Genomic DNA, 16,140 nt, shown 5'->3' with positions numbered 1-16,140 from the left:
TACATAGGCACTGCGCTTAGATGTTACATCATGCTGTTGCAGGATGTCTGACATCTAACAGTTTCCCGTATATCACATGCATATACTTATGTTACCTTCGTCCGCTATATGTTATATATGTCCATTTGTAGGTGAGATTCTGACCGCCTACACTGTTTCATACGGAAAGTACGTATAGATGGAACACTTATATAGAAAGTATTATAAAATATGAGTTTTCAGTTATACGTCTGCTGTACGTTAAGTCCAAAAACTACAGGAATTACGCATGTAACCTATCTTTTTAAGTACGCCACCTACATTTTTCTCAGTGTGTATTGATCAGGCTATAAACCAGTGATATTTCCATTTCTATAAATTGTACATAGATCTATTGAAGGTACCATGTATTACCTCAGATTTACATATTTTATTTGTAACATAAACCGTGTCTCTCCACAAGATTATGTCATGCACATGATTACATTACACCTTTGAGAATGCTAAAAATTAAGTATCTTAATAGCACATCTTATAGTGCGTCCAGTAAGAAAACGTCTCTGACAGCTCGCAGTGACATTACCACTACTCGCGTGTCAAGTTTTTTTTCGGTGCAACTGTAGTATCAATTTAATTAATGGTATAAGACAGAGTGATCATGGTTGGTAACACTAGTATCAAAGTAGGGGTTGCAATGTCCCACCGCATGTGGTAAGAAACGTCAGAGACCATCTCTTGTTGGCCGCGCAATAGTATTTTTCTTCAAGATGCTGTTTATGTTATTACATAAAGTTATTTATGTTTTATCTCTGAACGTAGGCGACGCATACAGTCAATAGTTTTGCAAACGCCAGCTATAGCCTTCCTCCTAACATGAACATGGAGAGTCTGCGAGATCGACTGTACGACAGGATGGAGAAGGATGAAAACGGGCAAGTGTCCGTTGGCGAGTTCGTTGTGTCTGCGAGAAGAGATCCCGAAATGCTGTCACTGTTCCAAGTAAACGCTAATATTTTAGGAATAATGTAAAAACTACATTTTTGTTTTTAAGGTAAGAGTTTTAGTTTTAGTTCATTGAAAAGAAAATATAAATCTTACAATTTGATTTAATGTTTTATGTGTACTTTCTTTGTTGTAGAATCATGATATATACATAATATAGCAAGTACGACACGGTGGAATAATGGTTGTACCTAGTGGAGGGAAGAGTGCGGGGAAGTACCTAGTTTGATTCCAGGAATGTGAGTTTGGGGTGAGCGACATCGTATCCGTGGGTTTCCTCCTACATTCTCATTTCATAATTTTTCACTTTCATTAGTGATATAACGGTCGAACAAACAGGGCCGGCCCTAAGCAATTTTCCGCCCCTTGCAATGAGATCATTTTTCGGCCCCTCTTCTCCAGAAAGAACAATTCTTAAAATCCACGATTTTAAGTATGTTACCCCATCATAAGCAACTAAGGGGAGAGAAAGGCCTAACACTACAAATACACTCTCCTTACGTTTCTGTTTTTAAATAATAATCTATTATGTTAATGAAAGATAAAGCAAACACACCTGCAGAGTAAAGACGGTAATCCGTTTTATAGAATTCAATATCAAGCTTCAATTTCAATACATCAGTTTGCAGTTCCATGCAATTTTATGTTGGCCAATATGGTAATTCTAATAACAAACAAAAAACGTAGATTAACCTGTGCGTCGCGTAAATCTTAATATCCTCGGTTCACCTTCCTAACAAAATTCTTCAAGATTGCTTAACGGATAAGGAAGCACGCTTTAGGCATTCTTTGCTATTGCTGAAGGAAATAGTGGGATCTTCCGCACGCATTTATTTTAATCACGCTTGACCCTAGCCATAGGACCTAATACACGATTCTGATTGGTTGAAGTTACCGAAGTTACCCGAAGTTGCCGAATATACATATAGCACAAGTCAAACGCCAGATACTATCGGTCGTCGTAGCCGAGCGTGCTAGTGAGCGGTCTAGTAAACTTAAAGAAACTTTACTTTTTTTTAAGTTTCATAACACTTATTCATTAAAATAAGATGAAAGTAATACTCATTTGCCATTGTACGTAATATATAATGCATAAATTCTGTTTTTTCCACCATTTACCTAGAGGTTTCTGGTAGCTCTTAGAAACAATGACGTTAGAAACCAAAAGGAGAGTAAGAAGTGGGGAGGGGAAGATGTCGGACGCACCAGAAGGGGGAAAGGTAGTCACACGCTTCCTTGCCTCATTGGGATGTAGTTAAATTTATATTGAAGTTGTACCGTTCGGTCCTGACGTAATGTCATGTGGTATTTAGTCCACTTTGCACATACAACTTTATTGATAAAAACAAGTGATTTTCTTAATGAGCCGTTTGGGAGAGTAACGATTTTTCACGCGCAACTCTAGCCAGCTGTTTTACGCGCTATCCTAGCCAGCTGTTTTAAGTTAGTCATAAAGTTTATATCATGGAGTACAAGGGAAACAAAACGAGCCCTGCGGGGCTTCTAATCCGTTCCTACTACTACTACTACTACTACTACTACTACTACTACTACTACTACTTATCTGCACAAAAGTGTTATAAAAATGTAAAAAAAATGAACTCATGCCAAAAGCGATATTCGATACTAGCATATAGCGCTAGCCCACTTTTTTTAAACATGTTTATTTTCCAAGTGCACTTACAGACAGGAAAGAAATTGGTCATTTAGGCATAAGAGATAGACGGCAAATACAAGTAGGATATCGGAACATCAAAAGTATATTAAGAATAATACCAATCAAAACATCAGAATGCATTGTTTAAGCTTATTAAACTAGACAAGAACTTGTAAAATACAGACATATTATATAGAAATTTAGTGGTGCTACAAATATTATTTTACGGATATTACAGTAGTCACATCATGTTAAACTGAGGCAGTCAGAAAGTTTGCGAAAGTCTTTTGGAAAGGTACCATACCAAAAGTTTTCCACCTGGTGTGTTTTAAGAATTCATGATATTCAGTGACACTTATGTGACTGCGACTGGAATCAATATAGTATAAGTATGTCCTATTAGCCAAGTGACAGCATTATTGCGGGTTGGAGGGTACCAATGATAATCGGGTAAGGTAATAATATCCGGGGTAAAGTGGTGTGGAGATGTCCGACATACGATAGCAAGGAGAGCACAGTTTTAACCACACAGACAATACTAGCTCGCAAGACGTGTATCAATGGAGAAGGGTGTCGGGGTGGCCACAGTGGGAACATGCATTATGCGGTAGGCGATGGATGTCGAACAAACGTTGATTAGTAGCATGAATATCATGCACAACACTATACCATAAACTACGTACGCAAGTCGGCAGAAAGTTTCCATGAATATTAAACCATATGCGATTCCAGTTACAACTATTATGTTTCTGCTGCACTTGTATCGTAGTTGTAGTAGAAGCCATTTTTTAAAAAAAAATACAGATAAAGACCACGAGAACAGATTTCTCTAATCTCATCATGTTTAGATATATAACTCCAGGCTATGACGAATTTAGGTACATATAAGGGTGCTTGTTGAAGGAAAGGAACGTTGGGTGGATTTGGAGCAGGGAGGGTGGGCGTCCAACATTGTAGCCATTGTTGTGTATGACTATTGGAAAAATGATACAATTTATAGCTACGTAATAAAAATAATACTTTACACTTTAGTCGTACATTAATTAAAGCAAGGCCACCGTTGTCTACTGGTAACACCATTACTACCTATGGAACTCTGAAGAAATAATAACACCAAAGAAACCAGCCAATGATCGATTGCACATTTTGGGCAAAGATGTTCGGAAGGGGCCATACTTGTGCTGTATACCATAATTGAGAAGATATAAGTATTTAAATAGCATATTCGCTGTAGTAAATTCAGGTGTCGATGACGATTTCGGAGAACAACTGTCCTGATTTTATTGATTATTGGAGTCCAGACTGTCTCAGAGTCGAGATCGAGACTACTCGTAAAATTAAGGCCTAAAAGTTTTAGTTCCGTCACAATTCCTGAGTGACAGATAGTCAACCCTTTATTGACAGTAGTCCAATTATTAAAGTTTAAACTCTTCGTTTTATTGACATTAATACTTGCTCCACTAGCATTACAATAGCTTACTAAGCACTTGTGTACATAATTGACCTGAGCAACAGTCGTACAACTGATTGTGACGTCATCGGCGAAAGCAAAACAATGTTTTGAAAATCATGTAAATGTGGGAATTGAAAAAGGACAAACTTTGCAATAAAGGTTCTAGAATTAAGCCAAATAACAACATTGATAATGAACAACGTTGTCATATACCTCTCTTGACAGATATGGGTGAGCTAAAGTAACCATTAATATGGAGCTGGGATTTTGCATTGTGATATAATGTTTAATTTTATCAATAAAGCGTGAATCAAAACCATTTGCATGTAAGACAGCATAAAGATAGTTATACTCTACAAAATCAAATGCATTTCGGGCTCCTTGTGTTAAGTACGAATGAATATTTGACACCGAAAAAATATTGCAGCTTGGTGGGTTTTCTCCGAGCCACTGATTGGCTATACAGTTAAAATATATTCAAATGCTCCAATATACTCCCAGTGTAGAAGTTACGGGAATTCCGTTTCCAATGCAATACATCAGAACCGCAAGTTTCTTTTAAATGTATTACACAACATATCTTGAAATACCCTTAAGTAGACCTTAAATATTTAAGATTGAGTTACCTATCATACAGAAAATAATGAAGTAAGTCGTAGTAAAGATTGATTTTCCCTTACTATAAAATATAATTAAAAATTAATTGTATTTATTAAGGATTTGTTTTAATTATGTGCTCATTTTAACGTATCACCCCCTTAAGAATTGTGATAATACGTACCTTTATTTAATGCATGAACAAACACTAAGTGGTTTATCAGTTCTCTTCACTGCTGCACATACATCCATTTATTACTTAATCAATAAAAAAATGTCTATCCCCTATTAAAAGAGAATATCCAGGGGAAAGGAAATAACCGGCTCTTATGGACTTCTATTTACTGGACCTAATCTTCACTTTGCAAATTCGTTTCTAATTGTTCTTGAAAAGTTTACGAATTTACTTTTCGTAGTGTATATGAAGCATCACTGTGGATCCAATTGCTAAATCAAATGTCTGAAACATTTACTTTGTTGCTATTATTTTATTTCATTCACGTTGAGAATACACAGTACATACGCAACGGTAAGGCACACTTACAGATTGAACTGACCTTAAAAGCTGCTCAGTGGGAGTCACCGAAACCACCGTTCCGCAACAGTAACTGGCTGAACCAAGATCGTACAGTAAAAGTGCGGTTCGAGACGGTTCTCGAAAAATCACGGCTCTGGAAGTGTCACGGTTCCCAAAGAACCAATAGAGAATAGCCACGACTCAGTCACTCATCCAAAAGAGAAGTTTAGAAGATAGGTTGGGTCGGCAGCGGCACATCACTAGGCTATTGTAAAAGTTGTTTCCGAAGAAGAAAGTGTGAAGATGAACGATGTAGATGTGGACGAAATAGACAAAGACGCAATATTAAATTTCCTCGAAATTAGATAAACGGATAGTCTGAAATTCTGTCTGCAAAGAAGTCTAAATGTATTTTTTAATGTGTAGTGTTCCACTTACAGTCCAGGTATCGAGGACTTCAATTGGACTCTTGATGGTCAAACGAACCATTATTTGTTTGAAATTTAATACCTACGGTTATTATACATGAACCACATTTTCCGAAAACGTCACGACCAACAATTCTATTATCGTTGTTTATGACCATTTTCCAAAGTATGGTTCATAGCTTTTAGGATAAGTGCGAAAGAAACTTGGCATTATACCTCTACTCTCCTCTTTACGTTAGGCAAAAATGCGAGAACATGTGTTTTACTAGAACACTTAAAATGCCAAGATAATTTTTGTTTCGGTGTTTAGTCGGTATTAAGAAGGGGACTGAGAAACTCTAAGAAGTAAAAAAATCCAGTTACGAGAAAGAGGCAACAACCAAGCATGCACATCCCCCAATTTAAAATCACTGGCTGTTCGTACCAGTTAGCTTACATACTTTAGTTACTACATGAAAAAAATATTGATATCACAAGTTGAAATAAAATTTCCAATTTATTATTAAAAAAATAAATTATATACAGTGCGCTATTGAGCAGGACCAACTTGTTGTTGTCTTCAGCTTTATTTAGCCTATCTCTTTTGTCATTAAGTGATCAATAGACGTCAAACTCAGGCTATTTTTCTCCACCACCAGCTTTAAGAGTTGGATTAAGAATGATATATATTAAAACCTTACAACTTTACCAAACTATAAATATTGGAAATGTAGCTCATAGGTGATGAAAAATTATACTCGAACACAAATTTCATATTTTAAAGTGCAGCAGTTGAGGGTAGGAGAAAGATAGAATAGAAAGTGTTTGTCTGGCGTTGTAACTATATGTTTCGACGTTTTGCTTTACCTTCTTCAACAGATGACTGTTCATACTCACCTCTCTGTCAACCTTGTTGTTCGTCTGACAATACCAATTGTCAGTGGCGTATTTAGGGGGGCTTCCGGGCTTAAGCCCCCCAGAAATCTTACTATAGTAAAGTATATAAAATATCTTGCAGAATTTTCACATTTTCAGGCAAAGCCTCCCCCCCGAAAGTTAGGAAAGCCCTCCCCGAAACAAAATCGTAAATACGCCACTGCCAATTGTAGTTCACCAATATACTCCAATCATCCAGTTTTGTCTGCCGGACAGAAGCATAAACCACACCTCTTGTCCTTCTCAATACCATATATGGTCAATTCATAATATTCTGACCTCCTCATAACAACACGTTCGTGACGTCAAGTATAACAATTCGTTCGTGAGTCGTAGGCCTAAAAAACTGAGGAAATCACCTCATGATCCTGAATTGTAGTTCTCTGAGGAAACCCAAGTACGAAGCTAAACCTCAGCAGAAAGGAGTAAACACCAAATTCCAACATGGAAATAAACGCCGATGTAATTACGTGACAATATCTTGTGGCTAAAGCAATCAATTGAGAAAGCTAGAAGAGTGCTTAAAGTATTTACAAATACGCTGGATGTGTGAGCAATGTCCTCAAACGCAGAACGGTGACACGGCAAAGAAATAAAACGTAGCCAGACAAAAGTAGAAAGTTAACAGATCGCGCAAGGATGTTTACTCATTATTGTGGTTAAAGGAATGTACTATTGCACTTATTTTTAATAAAACAAAAAGGTATACAGGAATGCTTCCAGGAAACTTGAGACTACATAATCATGACTATGGAAAAACAAAAAATAATCCAATGAAGTAGATAACATAAATCCAAAGGTCTGTCCATGGAATCGAACCAAGAGCCTCAGATGAGTAGTACCATAACACTATAGTCATAATTTAAAATATTTTTACTTTATACTATCATGTGTATAATTTAAAAACTACCTCGTATTACTTTTTTTAAATGTGCAATTTCATTCCCATTCTAAGATGGACGGGCCGTAGAAAGTGACGTCTTCTCTGGGGCCATGAACATCTGCAGTTCTTTTCTTTTTGAGAACTATTTTTTTTCTAGTAACTTCTTGATAAACTGGGATTTATAATGCGCCACGTATTTCAATATCAATCTCCTGTTCCGTTTTGTTTGTTACAAAATACCTAGTATGATTGTTTGTTTTGTTGTTTATTGTTTGTTGTATAAGACCTACTTTTTTATTTTAATCTTACGATATTCCTTTTTTTATTTACATTCTAGATCGTTAATATTTGAAGTATGATCGCAAATTGGAGAAGTGGTTCCGGTACTAACTCAAACAGAGATTTAAACCTTACTTCATGAATTTATTACATCATGAATTTATGATCAGGTAAAATAAATGGTAACTGTAAATAGAGCAAATTAATAAACAATATTTCTATATGTATGACACTTTTATGATCATTTTATATGTATTTTTTTAAGAAAATCAAGTAATTTGGCTGTCAAAAAAAGCATGTAAAAATCTCAAATTTATTTTAGCAATAGCTTTCTAGAAAATAAATTTTTAAAAAATGTTAACAATTAGGATTAAAACAAACCTTGTTCACATAACTAAGACAGCTCCTTAAAACAATACCAAAAAATTGAAATAATTAAGAAAAGTTACTAAAATTACTACTAAAAAGTTGTGAACTAAAAATATGATTGTGGTAACTAGTTAACAGGCGATTTGTGCCAGAAGGTACAGAACATTTCACATCAAGTGTCTGACAACACTGAAAGATGGTGCAACATTTGTGAACAACATTGCTTCTCCAATGAACTCTGTTAGCTTGATTGTCTGACTGGAACGGATGTCGATAACACACATTAAACATGTTTCACATTGTTATTTCAAATTGAGCGTTTTCAAATTTAGTTAAGAAACTTGTGTTACGTTGTAATTATTAGATTTATTAGTCAGTTTCGTTACAGCTGATTAAATCGTCTTTCATTGATTTTGAGGAATATTACTTTTTTATAGTTCTGGATATATTTAACATAAATCACTCACCGAGGAAAGCACTGAATACATTAAAAACACTTGTGCTTGCTTTGGCAATGCATAGTTGCTTTCATCAGACACGTTATCTGTCTTGATAACTTGTCATCTGAAGGCCATGATGGCTTGCTACAACTGAAGGCCATGTTGGATAACATTTTTAATATACTTAATGCTTTGGTCGTGTGAGTTTTGTAGGCACTTATTCCGAAATCGTACTCCTGGTTTTCGACAATAAAGCGTAATAACAGCTACGGAAATGTAAAAATCATAAATTTTTAGGACCGATTTGAAAGGGTATAATAGAATCTGGTAGGGCGGAGTAGAGTAACGAAGGGATAAGTACGGTAGGGTAGGGTGGGGTTAGCTTAGGGTAAGGGACGTTTGGACCTATTTTGTTAAAATTAATAGAGTGTAATTTCTCGTCTCTGCGTAAGGATACTAACTGGAGCGTCTCTGTACACACGCAACCATGTTCAGAATACAAAGGCTTGTTACTTTCCCACAATCTAACCATGCGGTAATCTTGCGTGAAATAATTCCCTCCACTAGCCAAATGGATCCATGTTTGCAATCGCTTATAAATAATAATAAACACAACTTCCGCTCTCCTTACATATTGTCAAACACACAAACAAGCAAATTATCCATTTCTTCCCGATAAATTTTCAAAATTGTGCTAGTAACGGACGACCAAATTTGGAACTTAACCTGTTTTGTTAATACATATATAAATGAACACGCATTTACTTCCCCTAACAAGTTTAAGTCCATATCCGAAATCTGAAGGTCAATAACTCGTGCTTCACATTCGAAATGTTGGTAAATCATAACAAGCTAAATATGCTTAATGTGCATATGACCTCTCGTGGTGTGCAAGTCCATAGTTTTCGAGTTATTGACCATTAAATTTGTGGTTTGGACTGAAATAAGTCCAAACTCCAACTTTGATGGACAATAACTCGGGAATCAAAGATTTATGAGCGATAACATCTCAGATCACATTAATCTTATTAAACTATATCATTGTACTATCAAATTTCGTCATAAAATCGAATAAGTTCCATCAATCTCGTTTTTGTGATTGTCTTTATTTCACTGATTTCAAACGTGAATTTCATCGGAAATAACTTCGGAACCAAATATCTCCACACTAGATGTGACATTCATGTTTACCTCCTGGAGGTCAATCACCCTGCAACCTTTGGTAAAGATTGAATGAGTTTTGTTGATAGAAAACGACATAAAGGGTTCACTAAAATACCACCAGAACTTTGAAGTATGTGTTTTTGTAACACTGAGTTCTTAAAATTAGACTGTGACAGCCTTGTGCAATAGTGAGTTGCAAATAAGCATGACAAGACAATTCAAAAACGTATACAAGTCATTCGACTACGTAATCAAAATGAGTGTTCAGTACTATAAACATTTCGTTCATTGCAAAGGATGTATGGTCCACATGATATACTTACAAAGTAGTCGATTTGGAGAGATGATAAGCTGCATCTGATTTACAAAGTTTCCCTCAATCCAAAAAGGTCACTTAATGACAGCGGAGTAGTGAATAATATACTTCAGCTAATTTGACCTTGAGCGACTGGGAAAGTTCCCATAGCCTAAATCGCCTAAACTAGTATGTTACAAGGTGATAGGCTGCATTCATACTCTTGGACGGGAGTATGGATATATAGAAACAAGATGAAACTTGTTTTCCTCTTTTTCTTCTTCTGTATGTGACCGTAGACATGTATTGAGCAGTTACTTTGGACCCCCGCCCTCTCCGGCGAAGAGCGTAAATATCTATGGAAACAGGTTTTGGTACCAGACTGTCTGAAGTTTATCCTTTAATCGAATTGGTCTTAGTTGCTAAGCTTAGGTGCCTGTATAAACAAGATGAAACATGTAACTTTGGACTCCGCCCCCTTGTTGACTATGAGATGAGACTGAGAAGTTTCCCATAAAAAATGGTTTCCACGAAGAAATGCAGCATCGAAATTTAGCCTTAGTCCTATTTCCCCGGAGATGACTGTATAAACAAGATGAAACATGACTTTTCCAGGTCTTGAGTGAATAGTTTGTTATTTGGATTCCATTGAGCATGATCTAAGAACGAAAGTTGAGATATTGAATGATGGAAGCTTCTCATAGCATTTCATAATGACTGGTCAACGTAAGATGAAAATTTGTATACTCAAGTCCCTCAGTGTGTTTCAACGTGTTATATGAAGAACTACATCAACAAAAACCATAATATATGATGATGATGATGCCTGTTTTAAAGCCGTGATGAGATATTTTTCGAAACACATTCGCATTGTTTAATAGTCACTTTTTTATTCTGAATGACATGGGAAAAATACTCTATGCATAAATCTCATAATAAAGCCCATGTTCTTGTCGAAGGTATTCTCGTGTGTGTGTATGTATGTATGTGGGTGTGTGTGATTGAATGCGTCGAGAATCGAACCAGGACCCGTGTTATTTAGGTCGAATGAAAGAAATCTACAAAAAGTTCTATGATGAGAGTCGCTAAGATCTATTGATTAATATGAATATGTTTAGTTGTAGTGTTCACATTTGCCATTACAAAAAAAAATCTAATTCTATTCCTCATCGGAAAAAAAGAAGTTTATGGTTATGGCTAAAGATTTTTTCATCTTCAAGTGTATTTGAAATATACATTTTCGACTGAGTGCCACCCCACCGGAACCGAAATATTGCACACGCAATTACACTAGTTGGCATACTGCCCCAAGGAAAGTTCTTTCACTTGACGTCACGGATGGGGAGCCAATCGGAACGCTAAACGCGTTATTTTATATTCCTTGCCACCGAGACTACAGGCTGTCTCGTCTCCTCTCGTGCAAAGCATGTCCCGTCTCGTGTCTCGTCTCGAAAAAATGTGCTCGTCCCGTCTCGTGTCTCGTCTCGAGAAGTTCTGTCCCGTCCCGTCTCGTCTCGTCTCGTTTGTCTCGTTTTGACTCGTATTGTCTCGTAAAAAATATGGCAGCATACTATGGGAACGAAAGTAAAATGTAGCAGGCTGCACCATGCTAATCAAGATACAACTAAGTTACAAGTATTACCCAGAACACACAAGACAACAAATATCACAGTTACACCGTGAAGCCTTCACCTCTGCTGTATGTGGTAGTCGGTTCGATCTCGGTTAGTGCCATGTGAGCTTTGTGGTGGACAAACATTGAATGTGTGTGGGGACCGCGGTGGCTCAGTGGTAGAGCGTTCACCTCTGGTGTTTGGGGTCTCGGGTTCGATCCCAGCCCCGCGAAGTGAACTTTGTGGTGGACAAACACCGTGTGCGTGGGTTTTCTCGGGGTTTTTCCGTTTTCTCCCACTTTCTTCATTCCACAATTTCATTCATTACTCATCATCACTATCTCCTTTAGCCTAACCGGCATAACCATGGGACGTAAAACTCAAAGATTTCATTTCATTTTTCGAATGTGTGTTTTTTCTCAAAGTTGTCTAGTATCCTACTACTTTCTTCATTCCACTAGTTTCCCCATCATCATCCATTCGCCCAAACTTGCCTAAAGGTCTTAAAAATAAATTCAAATAAGCTCACAAGGCAAGGACAAATAGTTTACAAGATATTATATCTCTGCTGTTAGTTGTCTGAGGCTTGTCGACCCTGGCTTTTTTTTTTTTACATCCTGAAACATTGAAATTTGTTTCACCAGTTTCAATACACGAATATACAGTAAATTGCTCATAGGTACGTCGAAGATGGAGACACTAATGTCAAATAATGTTTACACGACAAGCAAAGTTCGATGTAAAGGTGTCACCATCCCCGACACTACCGTATACTATCAACCCACTTGCTTTATAGTGTCTGTATATATATCGTATTGTGTCAGGGTGGGAAATCGTACGGGATAAAAGGATTTCAGTCTGAAAAAATTGGAGAAAATATCCTCCCCAGAATACTTTCATGGGAGTAAAGAATTAGTAAAAATATAGGATATACATTTTATAGCAGGTTTAAAAATATGGTTTGGGTATCCTATTTCTTTTCTGTTAATTATGTTCTTCAATGTTCGAATTTTGATCATTCTCATGATATTTTCTGCTTTCAACGGAGTTCCATGCATATTATACCAAATGTTCTTTACATTTATCAAGTTCGAAAGGTTTTATGCGCCTGTAAGAAACCATTTTTGAAGATAATTCAGGTCCTAATGAATATTATTCACTAGGAAAGGGAAGTATTCCCCTCCTCTCAACATGGAAACAGAGGGCAATTTCGCACTCTGGTCAGATCAAACATTTCCGCGTAACAAAAGGAAGGTCCCCCTGTAAAACCTCTTCACCTCCAGTGGTATTGTTAGTGCCATAAATGTGCTGAAAGCAAACAATTTGAAGGGTTCGTCGACAATATTTTTGCTCTCTTTGTCCTTCGCCCGGCTTCCAAACGAAGAGGTGAATTTTACAACATAACTGCTGTATAATAAGCGAGCGATTGGTAAAATGGTAAAAGTGTGTTTTTATGTGTATGTGTGTGTGAGAGAGAGAGAGAGAGAGAGAGAGAGAGAGAGAAAGAAAGAGAGAGAGAGAGAGAGAGAAGACAAAATTTTAGTTGCAAGATGACATACTTCATTTGCCGTTTTCGGTTCATATAGCAAAAAGAATACCGCCACCAGAGAATAAACAAAAGTGTAGTCTGTTCTGTTCTCTTCCGCCATCTTAGCCAGAACTTTCAACTACAGCCTGTAATGCTTGTAGACCTTACCCAGTTTTCAAATCGAATAGATGATGGTGGTAGTTCGGTTTCTTGACCTTGTAAAAATCTTCCCTGTCTTTGATTTTGTTTGTCATCATTCCAGCCAGAAATGAAAAGAATGAGAATTCCTCAGTTTACAGCAAGGGGAATTGGGGACAAGACATTAAGGATGATATTCCTGGAAGCTCATGTATAACGATTGTTTCATTCAATAGACAGAGGACACTTTTCTATGAAGGCTTTTCAACATGTTTTCTCATAAAGGGGATTTTCCTTTTGCAATCTATATGACCACTGGCAATTTCAATCTTGGCTATTCCCGCCAGCGTTTTCATTTTCGAGACACGAGACGAGACGAGACATTTCACGAGACGTCCCGTCCCGTCTCGTGTCTCGTCTCGTTTTCGAGGCCGGACAAGTAGTCTGTCTCGTCTCGTGTTTCGTCTAAAAGGGTTCTGTCTCGTCTCGTGGCAACACTACTTGCCACAATGGTGTTGATTTTGGAGCAATGGTGTGATCGGCATTTATTTATTTATTACATCAATACCTGAATAAATGGTGAACGGTACAGCAATACGATGATTCACATTTTGTGGCCTCAACTGCAAACCTTGGTGTAATCATTTCTCTAACATGACTGTGCAACTTGCCACTCAGCTTACCAGATCTACTACGTGAAAAAATTCCCCAGACGCGTTCAGTTGCGAAACCGATATGAACTGGCCGCTCAAATTTAACTTGGGGCTGCGGTGGCTTAGTAGTAGAGCGTTCATCTCTGGTGCTTGGGGGCCCGGGTTCCATTCCAGCCCTCGCCAAGTTAACTTTGTGGTGGACAAACACTGTGTGCGTGAGTTTTCTCGGGGTTCTCCCGTTTCCTCCCACATGCTTCATTCCACCATTTCATTCATTACTCATCATCACCGTCTCCTTTAGCCTAACCGGCATAACTGTGGGACGTAAAACTCAAAGACATCAAATTTAACTTGTGTATTATTTTTTACGAGGTTACCTCAAGTGTGAACTTGGAGAATAAGGCAAGAAACAATTCACAAGGTGAAAAGAATATTGAATGTACTATTGCAAATTTACAACAAATACATGTGCAAAATATGCTAAATTGGACTTTCAAAATTAAATTTACCAGCCAAAGCAGAGAAGGACACTTGAACGACGTTTTCTTCAAAATATATTACCATTGGTTTCTTTCCATTATAAACGGAAAAATATTTAATTATCAACTGGAGTTTTCATTATATTCCGTTTAATATTTATAATGCTTTTTTTTTAAGTAAGTCCTATATAATATCCTTATAGAAATGTTTTACAAGTATACTTCTATCCTTCTATTTGAGGGAAGCATAGGAACCTCAAATTCGTTTCCTAAAGATTCTGTATTGTGGAACTGTGAGACACCACACAAAACCAGCTGAACTGGCAACGTTGCGTTTTCATTTGAGGGGCTGAAAAGAACAGTGGTGTAAGTGACTCTCTGGAACGAAATGGGGTTTCACGTTTGATCAGTCGATGGCACCCTGATACATTTCAGGAACAAAGGTGTAACTGATATCTGCATTCTGTTGCTCACTGTAAAGAATTGGGTTAACTATCATTCATAGAAAATGTACTTGGTGTCAGAGCAAAAGTGGTGTAGGGTACACAGAGATCGTTGTGAAATCTTGAATGTTGTAATCAGTGGCGTATTTAGGGGCGGGTTTCCGGGCTTAAGCCCCCCGAAATCTTAATTACTATAGTAAAGTGTATAAAATATCTTGCAGAATTTTCACATTTTCAGGCAAAGCCCCTCAAAAGTTAGCAAAGCTCCCCCGAAACAAAATCGTAAATACGCCACTGGTTGTAATGATGGATGTAAATCGAGTATTAACAGAGGCCAAAAGATGCTGACAAGGATCCAGAGTATTATCGTAATGCAGAAGGTAAGATATTAGATACATAATGAGCCAAGGACTCATGTTGTCATTGTAGACCATTGTTTTGCCAGCCATTGGCATGTCGGCCCATATTAGGTATTTGTCTAAGACAGGGGCGCCCGAAGAAAATTTTCTAAAGGGGGTCCATCTCCATGGTTGCTATATTACGTCTGGTATCTCTGGTATCTAATATACTTAGTTTGCTACATTACGTATATATTTTCGTGAGCCAGAAGGGGCCCGGGCCCCACCCTGCCCTCCTCTTCGGGCGCCCATGGTCTAAGGTCGTTTCGACACGCAATATGAAAGAGTAAAGGAACCATCAAAGTTCGAGAAACAAGCATGCAAACGTAACAATGAGCGGAAATGTTTGCGGAACCCTGAAAAGCAAATTACATTGCATATATGTTTGAACACTACGCAAATAAAAACACTTTGTTTTTAGAATATAATAGCAAACCACTGAAGCTATTCAATTATATTTGTTTAAACAGAATACGTGTTTCTACTAAATTCTGAAGGGGTCTAAAAAATATGCAACTGCTTATATCTCAAAAGTATAATAATGTCACTTACATCAGTATTCTTTCCAGCCCCTCATTTAATATAGGGCGCCTTCCCAATATGGAGCCCAAACGGTTGGGAAAATGGAAAAAATAACATAATTTAGGTTGAAAACAATTTTTTTCTTTTTACAACAAGCTTCCTATCTTCCTACTTTTCCATGTCTTTACTCATAATGAAGCTGGCCCCGAACTTTCGATACATTATCCTGTGGTTTCAAGTACTTTAGATTTTATAGGCTTTCCAAATGAGCAAGATTTGTGCTTTTGATGGCCTTTTTACCAAAACATTGTCCTGAGTTTATGTATGTTTTATGAAACATTGATGTATCTGCTTTAAGGTAACACCCACAATTATTTTTTTCACCGTA

At 37.2% G+C, this 16,140-nt stretch overlaps 1 protein-coding gene across 1 annotated transcript in view; it reads left to right on the top strand.

Moving 5' to 3' along the window:
* The window catches only part of LOC145694635 (hippocalcin-like protein 1), a 44,660-nt gene extending 36,723 nt beyond the window's left edge, over positions 1-7,937 (top strand). Inside the window, exons 5-6 of the mRNA XM_081771044.1 lie at positions 799-1,030; positions 7,769-7,937. Coding sequence (XP_081627170.1) covers positions 799-1,008 — 210 coding nt within the window. The 3' untranslated portion in view covers positions 1,009-1,030; positions 7,769-7,937. The remainder of the gene's footprint in view (positions 1-798; positions 1,031-7,768) is intronic.
* The last annotated feature ends 8,203 nt before the right edge of the window (positions 7,938-16,140 follow it).

The sequence above is a fragment of the Thermobia domestica genome, chromosome 9, assembly GCF_964235325.1.
Source record: "Thermobia domestica chromosome 9, izTheDome1.hap1.1, whole genome shotgun sequence".
Classification (NCBI taxonomy): Eukaryota; Metazoa; Arthropoda; class Insecta; order Zygentoma; family Lepismatidae; genus Thermobia; species Thermobia domestica.
The sequence above is the reverse complement of the archived record's forward strand: the minus strand, read 5'-3'. Positions and strand labels throughout refer to the sequence as shown.